Genomic DNA, 10,797 nt, shown 5'->3' with positions numbered 1-10,797 from the left:
CCTCATAAGGAGCCATGCCTATACTAGCCTGGTAGCTATTATTATAAGTGAATTCCACCAATGACAAGTGCTCTCCCCAGCTACCACCAAAATCCAAAACACAAGAACGAAGCATGTCCTCCAAAGTTTGGATAGTCCTTTCAGACTGTCCGTTTGTCTAAGGGTGGTGAGCGGTGCTTAAGTTAAGCTCTGTTCCTAAAGATTTTTGCAATGCTCGCCAAAACCTTGATGTAAATCAACGATCTCTATCAGAAACAATGCTGGAAGGTAACCCATGCAGTCGAAGTATATTATCCACATAAAGTCGAGCTAGTCTACAAACCTTATAATCCTTCCTAATTGGAACGAAATGAGCAAATTTGGTTAAACGATCAACAATCACCCATACCGTGTCATGCTTTAATGGTGTTAATGGTAATCCCGTCACAAAGTCCATCGTGATCCTGTCCCACTTATATTCTGGTATAGGTAAAGGTTGAAGCAACCCTGACGGTCTTTGGTGCTCAGCTTTAACCTGCTGGCAAACAACACACTTAGCTACAAAGTTAGCCACATCTCTCTTCATACCTTCCCACCAGTATTGTCTTTTCAAGTCTTGGTACATCTTTGTGCTTCTAGGATGTATAGCAAATTTAGACCTATGAGACTCTATCATAAGAGATTCTCTAAGATCAATGATATTTGCAACGACCAATCTTCCCTTATGGTATAAGAATCCTTCGGCATTTACTGTCCATCCATCTAACTGCTCACCGTTTCAGATTCAATTACAGATAAGTCTCAATTTCTCATCTTGCCACTGACATTGCTTAACTTGCTGAAGTAGCACTGGTGTAACCACTACGTTTGAAATACAAGCAATATCTTTTCCTTCATAGTACTCTAATTCATAATCACCCATAGTGATCGTTCTTTTCCAATCCTGAAGAGCCAAACAAGCGAAAATGCCATGAGGTTTTCTACTTAATGCATCAACGACCACATTTTCTTTTCCAGGATGATACTGCAAAGTGAAATCATAATCTTCCATGTACTCGACCGATCTTCTTTGCCTCAAATTCAAGTCTCTTTGAGTAAAGAGATACTTTAAACTCTTATGATCAGAATATAATTCAAACTTTGCCCCATATAAGTAACATCTCCAAATTTTCAAGGCAAAAATCACTGCTGCAAGTTCCAAGTCATGTGTAGGGTAGTTCTTCTCATGCGACTTCAATTGGCGTGAAGCATAGGCAACAATCTTGCCATTTTGCATGAGAACTCCTCCTAAACCAGTACCAAAAGCATCAGTGAATACCACATAAGGCTCATCACTATCAAACATAGTGAGAACATGTGCCGTAGTGAATCTTTGCTTAAGTTCTCTGAAAGCTTCTTCACAACTGTCATCCCACACGAACTTTAAATTTTTTCTTGTTAGCTTTGTCAAAGGCATAGAAATTCGAGAAAAATTCTCCACAAAGCGACGATAGTAACCTGCTAACCCAATAAAACTTCGAATCTCAGTAACGCTCTTTGGTCTTTCCCACTGCAAGATAGAATCTATCTTTGCAGGATCCACAGTAATGCCTTCTTGAGATATTACATGCCCTAAAAATTTGACCTCGGTCATCCAGAAGTCACATTGCTCTTTCTTAGCATATAATCGATGGTCCCTCAAAGTTTGCAACCCAATTGTTAAATGTTCTGCATGGTCCTCAGGTGTCTTGGAATACACCAAAATGCCATCAATAAAAACAACCACAAACTTATCCAAATAGGGTCTAAAGATCCTATTCATAAGGTCCATAAATGCGGCAGGTGCATTTGTCAATCCAAATGGCATCACCAAAAACTCAAAGTGTCCATAACGTGTTCTAAAAGCAGTTTTAGGAATATCATCTTCCTTAATCTTCAATTGATGATAGCCTGACCTCAAATCAATCTTAGAAAAACACTTTGAACCTCTAAGCTGATCAAACAACTCATCTGTCCTTGGCAAGGATACTTGTTCTTAATTGTCATCTGATTCAATTTCCGATAATCGACGCACAGTCGCAAGGATCCATCAGCTTTCTTGGCAAAAAAAAATTGGAGCTCCCTATGGAGAAGTACTGTTTCTAATGTAACCTTTATCCATTAGCTCACCCAATTGCTTTTTCAATTCAGCTAACTCTGTAGGTGCCATGCGATAAGGTGTAGTAGAAACTGGTTGAGTCCTAGAAATCAAATCAATGCAAAACTCGATCTCTCTATCAGGTGGTAGTCCTTGCAAATCCTCAGGAAACACATCTGGAAAGCCACTAACCACTGATATCCAAGGAAACTTGTCTAGAGGCCTAGACTCATCCTTAATTGCAAACAGACTCCCATAACACTCTAAGTTTCTTTTCCCACCTAAACATGACTTACGGATAGGATTGTGCCTTATTGCATTCATGTTGGCTCGATATACAATGAAATCTCCACTTGGAGTCACCCTTTTGCGTGAGAAATCTACAATGGCTTGGTACTTAGACAACCAATCCATGCCAAGAATCACATCAAATTTTCCCATAGGTAACACCATCAGGTTTCCTAATAAATTATGCCCTTCAAACACAATACAAACCAATTTACAGATGGTTGATACTTCACCATGCCCTCCCATATGTACACTCAACTGCAATGTAGGACTAAAAGTTTCCCAACTCAAATCCAACATTCTAGAAAACATTAATGATATAAAAGAATGTGATGCACCAATATCAAAAATACATGAGCCCAAGAGTGTGAGATAAGAACCATACCATCCACAACTCCTTGGCATAATCCTCCTTGCGCATTATCACCACCAAGAGCATACGCTTGGCCAGAGGCTTTTTCCTTTGCTTTCCCTTTTCCTTGACCATGATGGTTTGTGCTTGCACCAAAACACCCTCCTTGATTGAACCCTCTCTGACTTCCAGCAAAAATAGGAGTTTGGAAACTCTGTGAGTACCCCTGGTTGAATCCTGAACCTTGGGGCTTGAACTGATGTTGATATTGGGATTGTTGCCTTGGTGCGGGTGTGAAACTATAGGATGAATACTGAGACTGGTTACTCTTAGGTTGTCCTGTTAAAGGAGTAGACCTAGCATAACTCCCTATGGGTCCTCCATGTGATGGTTGGAACCTCTGTTGTCGTTGTGGGCAATCTTTCTTCTTATGACCCTATTGGCCACAACTGAAACACCCATACAACCCAATTCGATTCTTTCATGAAGATCCACTACTATTGCTACTAAGGGTGAACATTTGACCCGAAAAACCCGCAAACCCGCCCGACCCGCAACCCGAAACCCCGTTTTTTAGGAAAACCCGTTGGATTCGGGTTAAATCCGACCCGAACCCGACAAAAGTCGGGTTGGGCTTGGGTTTGCAGTTTTTTAAAACTCGGGTTCAAACCTGAAATTCGAAAAAATGGTATTTTTGAAAAAAAGTGTAAAAAAATGGTATTTTTGCAAAATTTGGCTTTTCGGCCCAAAACCCAATTGGACCAGTCCAACCCAAAATCCGAAAAAGAAATGGCATTTTTGAAGAAAAAAATGGTATTCTTGAAAAAAAAGTGTAAAAAAATGGTATTTTTGCAAAATTTGGCTTTTCAGCCCAAAACACAAATGGCCCAGCCCAACCCGATTCAAACCCAAATCCGAATAAAACCTGAAACCCGTAAAACCCAAACCCGATGAACCCGAAACCCGAAAACCCGACCCGTGTGCACCCCTAATTGCTACTCCCACTGAGTTGTTGTCCTTGGGATAACCATCGCCCTTGGTTCTTCTTGTTCATTTTCCTATCATTTCCTCTTTCTCGGGCTGGATTCTTTCTTTCAATTCCTTCTTGATGAGCCTCAGTCCGTAAGGCTGCTGTTACACACTCGTTCAAATTTCCAAAGGTCATAGGGGCAAGTGGACCCAATATTGAAGGGTTTAAGCGACGGAGGAACTGCTCAATCAAAAGAGGTTGATCGATCGTACCGGCATAAGCATAGGAAGATAATTCTACAAACTTCATGTAGAACTCATTTACTGTCATGTTCCTCTGTCTTAAGTTGTCAAATGACCCAATTAAAGTCCTCCAATGAGATGGGTTAAAATATTGTTCCCTAAAGACCCTTTCAAAGTCTCTCCAAGTCATCCCTCCAGTCTCAGTGGCCCTACTCAAAGTTTCCCACCAATCCGCTACATTACCCTCGAACTTGGATACAGCAAAAGTCACATGATACTCTTCAGGTGTTCCCATGGTGTTGAAATTTTTCTTAATCTTCCTCAACCATCTTTCAGCCATCATAGGGTCTTGGCGACCCTCAAACTCAGGTATTTGAATCCGGTGGAAGATTTGGAAGTGATGACTCTGTCGAGCAGCTAGATCCATTTGTTGGGCAAGAAGGCCTCTTAAAGCCTCAAGAATGGCATTCATTGGAAATGCAGCTGACTGAGGGGGAACCTCGGCCTCAGGGACTTTAGCTGCAGGCCTTCTCCTTGTTGCCCTTCCTCTCGGAGCCATTAACTTAGGTCTGAGAATTAAAGCTAAACAGTTAGTGAGGATTGGATACTTTCTACATACATATGCATTTATATATTAAAATACTTTACTTTAAAAAAAATTTAATCTATTTGGTGACACACTCCGAGGTATTTAAACCTGGTACCACTACAACAAATTTGATATACAATGACTCCCTACAATGTCTTACACCAATGGTGTAAGACATTAAAACTTATCAGGGGTTTTAAATGTCTAATGGTGTAAGACATTGAAAGTTTTTATTAATGGCTACAATTGGAAGGCATTAAAAATGGTGGAAAACGTTGGAAATAGACTGGAGAAGTGGCTAGGGGTACATCCAACGTCTCCCACTGGGAGACGTGGGACTTGTGGCACGTCTCCCAGTGGGAGACGTTGGATGTCCCCCTGATATATTTACTTAGTTTTGCTTCCCTTCTTCCTCACATACGCGAACTAGAGAGCAAAAGCTACGTTTTTAGGGTTTTAAGGTAAGTTTTTTATTTTTTATTTTCTTGATTTTGAGTTAATTATTTTGAAAAAAAAATCATAGGTTTAGCATTAGGATGAGTAATATACATGATTTTGTGTTAGTTTTACATTTTTATGCATTTTTTATATACATTGTAGGATTTTTTAGTTTTTTCATGGAAGTTTTTTATAGATTTATGATTTTTTAGTTTTTTTTTAATTTAACCTATCACTTTGTATAGATTTCATTAGAGTATATATATTCATGATTTTTTTTAATTTTTATCATTTTCTATTTCGAAATTTAGATATATTTTTGTATATACATTTCAACTTTTTTTTTAAATTGTAACTATTTTGTTATATATATAGTTATGTTAAAATAAATTTATTAAATAATTTTTAAAATATAAATATATGAAAATTTTTATGTTTTTGTTGATTATTAAGTTTTTAGGTTATGGAATTTTTTATTGATTTTTTGTTTAGATTATAATTAGTGGCGCATTGGAGTTTTTTTTATTTGTTTACCAATCATTTACTATTATTAGATATTTAGTGATATTTTTTTAGTAATGTTTAACATATTAATTAATTTAATTTCATAGGTTGTGATTTTGGTGGTGAGATTTTAAAGAGTATTTTGCATCAAAATTTCTATATCAATAATAAGTTATATATTGCTAGATATTTAGTGATATTTTATTCATTATTTATTAATTTAATTATATTGGTTTGTGGATTTAATAGTGAATTCGATTACTACGTGAAGTAATTTTGCTAGCTTTTGGATTATTAATTGCAAGAGGTAAATATATATTCTCTTACTTCTACTTTTAATATTATTAAACAAATGTTAGAGGAGTTTCAATATCTTAAATATTCATCCATAGTGAAGTAGGTTCTGAGATTAAAATTGTGTGTTGCGGTGATAACTGAAGGTTGAGAACTTGTGTGTTTTAGTGATGTAGGCTCTGAGAAATTTGGTTGTGTGCTGCAGAGCTATAAGGAAGAAACTTATTGTATGTTGTTTGAATTGTTTGTTTTTCTATAAACATGCAGATGGTTAGGTCACTATTATAGGGGAAATACTGCCCGATTTTATCTAGGATAATAAACAATTAGTTTTATATAGACATCCTATAAGGAAGAAACTTATTGTATGTTGTTTGAATTGTTTGTTTTGCTATTCACATGCAGATGGTTAGGTCACTATTATAGGGGAAATGCTGCCCGATTTTATTTAGGATAATAAACGATTAGTTTTATATAGACATCCAACTTTATCAAGTCCTTATTTAGTGATGTTTCTTTTTTTTTTTTTTGATAGGCATAGGAGAATATATGGATAAACAGTGGATGTCAGCGAATAGGTTATCTGCGAAATATAGGAACGGGGTCGATTTGTTCTTAAGGTTTTGTTCAAAAAATGTGAAAGACCCAAATTTTACTTATTGTCCATGTCTTAAGTGTGGAAATGTTAAAAAGATGGAACTTAAAAAGATTAAAGAACACTTATATTTCAATGGGATCGACAAGAGTTACACAATTTGGTATTACCATGGGGAGATAGCTCCTATTACTCCAACTCTGCCAAGTAGACACAAAGGAGTGAGGAGAAATATAGTAGAGGAGAACTGGGATCCATTAGATGAAATGATTGACGACGCACATTTTGGATCAAGAGTAGACCCAAATAAGTTTGAGACACTCCTTAATGATGCTAAGAAACCAATTTACCCTAGTTGTACAAGATTTACAAAATTATCCGCGCTTCTTAGGTTGTACAATCTAAAAGCTAAACATGGCTGGAGTGATAAAAGCATTACTGATTTATTTAGTTTTTTGAAGGAGTTATTGCCCGAAGATAATGAAATTCCAATTTCATTTTATGAGGCAAAGAAGACGTTATGCTCATTAGGCATGCAGTACGAAAAAATTCATGCATGTCCTAATGATTGCATATTATATCGAAATAGCTTTGCAGACGCAAAATCGTGTCCTACTTATGGTGAGTCACGATGGCAAAAGAAAAGAAATGGTGACGATGTCAAGGAAGGAGTACCTGCCAAAGTTTTGTGGTACTTTCCGCCAATTCCTCGATTCATCCGATTGTTTAGAAATGCTGAACATGCTAAAAGTTTGTCGTGGCATGCTAATGAAAGAATAAAGGATGGTAAATTAAGACATCCAGCTGACACCCTAGCTTGGAAAAGAGTTGATTTGAAGTGACCTTCTTTTGGAAATGAATCTCGTAATATTCGTCTAGGTCTTTCGACTGACGGGTTTAATCCACACGCTTCTCTTAGCAGTAAGTATAGTTGTTGGCCTGTTATGCTTGTTATTTACAATCTACCCCCATGGTTGTGTATGAAGAGAAAGTTTACGCTTTTGACCTTGTTGATATCAGGACCTAAACAACCTGGTAATAACATTGACGTCTATATAGCTCCTCTTATAGATGACTTGAAAACTTTGTGGGATGAAGTGGTTAAGGTTTATGATGCGTGTAGGCAGGAAGAATTTAATCTTAGAGCGGTCTTATTATGGACAATTAATGACTTTCTTGCTTATGGAAATTTATCTGGGTTTAGTGTGAAAGGATATAAGGCTTGCCCCGTTTGTGAAGAAAAAACATGAACTGAATACTTGAAAAACTCTCAGAAAATATGTTATATGGGACATAGGAAGTTCTTGCCTAATACGCATAAACTTCGGACATGGAAGAAGGCATTCAATGGTAAAAAAGAGTTTGAGGAGGCTCCGAGCCATTGAATGGGATCCAAGTACTTGAGAAAATGTCTAAAATTGAGTTCAAGTTAGGGAAGCCTAAAGTTCGTATACCTACAAAGATGAAACGTAGTAGTAAGGCTAAGGTTGTGGAGGAGCCAAAAGGGTGTTATAAAAAGAAATATGTTTTCTTTGAACTTGAATATTGGCCTTTCTTACTTATACACCATAATTTAGATGTTATTCACATAGAGAAAAATGTATGTGATAGTTTGATTGGCACTTTGTTGAATATTCCTGGGAAAACTAAGGATGGAATTAAGGCTAGACAAGACCTGGTTGCAATGGGTATAAGCGATGAATTAACTCCAAAACCAGATAAGAGACGAACATATTTACCTCCTGCTACTTACACTTTTACTAAAGAGGAAAGAATGGAAATTTGTAGATGTTTGTTTAATATAAAAGTTCCAGACGGATATTCCTCAAATATAAGGTCATTGGTCGACATGAAAAGTTGTATTTTGACTGGTATGAAATCTCACGATTGTCATATTCTAATGCAACATTTACTACCAGTGGCCATTCGATCTGTGTTGCCTAGGAAGGTTCGAGATGTAATCACAAGGTTATGCTTGTTTTTCAAGTCATTGTGTTGTAAGGTGATTGATCCACTTAAGTTACCTAAGTTAAGAGATGAAATTGTTGAGGTACTGTGTGAATTGGAGAAATATTTTTCGCCGGTATTTTTTGATATAATGATCCATCTGACAGTTCACTTGGTTAGAGAACTAAGATATTGTGGTCCCGTTTATTTAAGATGGATGTATCCATTTGAGCGATATATGAAGATTCTTAAGGGGTATGTTAGGAATAGAAGTCGGCCAGAAGGATGCATCGTCGAATGCTATTTTGCAGAAGAGGCGGTTGAATTTTGTTTTGAATACCTGAGTGGTGTACAAAGAATTGGGTTAAATGATGTTGAAAATGTTGAGATTCAGAGTCGTCGTGGTAGCGTTGTATGCACAGTAAGTCGAGATATACTAGATGAAGCGCATCGTCTTGTGTTGCAAAATATAAATGAAATTCAACCTTATATCGAGTGAGTTATATTCATATAATACTTTTAGTTTAAGTTGTGTAATTTTGTATGTTCAGTTGTTTAACAACATATATGTATAATTGTAGGGAACATTTTAATTGGATAAAGACCAAATTTCCATCCAAGTCAAGGAACTCAAAATGGTTACAAGACGAACATTATCGAACTTTTAGTAGTTGGATAGAACAAAAGGTAAATTGTGTTGATTATGGAAAGTTGTCATTAATTGGTAATTACAAGATGACATGGTTGGTTGTTTTTAGTGATTTGTTTTTGGTATGTTGATTTAATAGGTTGTGACAGAATTACAAAACACATCAAATAAGGTTTCAGACATTGCTAAGTGGATTTCTCGAGGACCTTCTGTTAATGTCATCAAGTTTTCATCATACATGATTAACTGTACTCTATTTAACACTAGGGAGCCCGATAACAACAGAAACACACAAAAAATTGGTGTTAGCCTTGTTGCTAAAACTGTGCAAGTCTCTAGTGCAAAAGATAAAAATCTAATTGAATGTGATATGACTTTTTATGGAGTAGTTAATGAAATTTGGGAGTTAGATTATATCACAACTCGAGTACCTGTTTTCTTTTGTAATTGGGTGAAAAGTGACAGCGGCATAATATATGAAGATTATGGTTTCACATTAGTTAATCTAAACCGAATTGGGCACAAATCTGACCGATTTATATTAGCTTCACAAGCCAAACAAGTATTTTATGTGAATGATCCTTCAGACAATCAATGATCAATTGTTCTTCTAATGTAAACAAGAGAATGGAACATTAAAGATGGTAATTTACATGATATACCTCTCGAAGAAGAACTTGTCACATTCACCGCACTAGAAGATAATGATGAAGTTGATGATGATTGTATTTGTTTCCGTGAAAACGGTGAAGGATTATGGGTTGATGATAATGGGTCTTGAGGTACCATTTAATGAGTTTGATATGTTTATGATATGTGAAATTTTTAGTTTCATATTTTTGTTTCATCTTTAATTCAAATGTTTGTATAACTTTTTTTTTTATGATTATGAGGTTCCAAAATTGTTATAATAATTATATTTATGTTGTTACAGATGGAGGGTGATTCTTTTGGTGGTAGTTCTGATGAGGGGGAGCATCACCCTCATTCTCAGCCAGTGGAACAAGAACAAAAAACTGCGAGAGAACGTACATGGATGTCTAAAAACACCAAAAAAAAGAGTGAAGGACATCTTACACCTGTTGAATACAACGAGTATGGTCAAATAGTTGGTGAGACTAAAAGCAATGTTTCATCACAACTTGGAGCTATTGTTCGAGCCACTGTGTCCATTAAGACTAACACTTGGAACGATGTTAGTATGGTGGATAAAAATATAATATGGGATACAATGAAGGTATGATTTTATTAATTATAATTCATTTAATGTTTTTAAAATATATATTGTTTTGATAATATGATTCTTATTACTTTCAAACTTGCAGAAAAATTATGATTTGGACCCCAAACATAAGAAACAAATGTTGATGGATGCGAGAAAGTACTTCCGAAATTGGAAGACTAATCTCACAAGGGTACACGTGTATGATGCTATGAAAAAATTCCCAAATGAGTTCCCGCCAGCTATTCCACTTGGATTTGAGAATGTCATAACTCCAGATGAATGGTTAAAGTTTGTGAACTCAAGATTAACTCCCGAGTGGCGTAGAAAGAGAGAAGAGATGCAAAATTATCGAGCATTGAATAAATACAATCACAATCTCTCTAGAGGAGGCTATGTGCGTATTGAAGAGATGTTAATGGAACAAAGTGGGAAAAGTCTGATTGAACTTGACAGGGCAGACTTGTGGAGCATGGGTCATCAGAATGCAAAAGGAGAGCTAGTTGGAGAGGCCTCTGAGATTCAAAAAAATATTGTAAGTGTTCATATTTAATAATGTTGATATATCGAATTATATATTAGCTTCTATATATAACTTTCTGTGAATATTGT

The 10,797-nt window shown here is 36.2% G+C and overlaps 1 protein-coding gene across 1 annotated transcript; it reads right to left on the bottom strand.

Moving 5' to 3' along the window:
• Positions 1–235: 235 nt before the first annotated feature.
• Positions 236–4,506, bottom strand: LOC133805580 (uncharacterized). The gene is made up of 7 exons (XM_062243760.1): positions 3,735–4,506; positions 3,278–3,405; positions 2,737–3,171; positions 2,095–2,641; positions 1,829–1,908; positions 845–1,705; positions 236–745 (listed from the first exon to the last, which is right to left on the bottom strand). The coding sequence occupies exons 1-7, from the start codon at positions 4,504–4,506 to the stop codon at positions 236–238; spliced, it is 3,333 nt and encodes a 1,110-aa protein (XP_062099744.1).
• Between the last annotated feature and the right edge of the window lie 6,291 nt (positions 4,507–10,797).

The sequence above is a fragment of the Humulus lupulus genome, chromosome X, assembly GCF_963169125.1.
Source record: "Humulus lupulus chromosome X, drHumLupu1.1, whole genome shotgun sequence".
Classification (NCBI taxonomy): Eukaryota; Viridiplantae; Streptophyta; class Magnoliopsida; order Rosales; family Cannabaceae; genus Humulus; species Humulus lupulus.
Note: the sequence above shows the minus strand (reverse complement) of the source record. Positions and strands in the feature narration are given on the sequence as shown.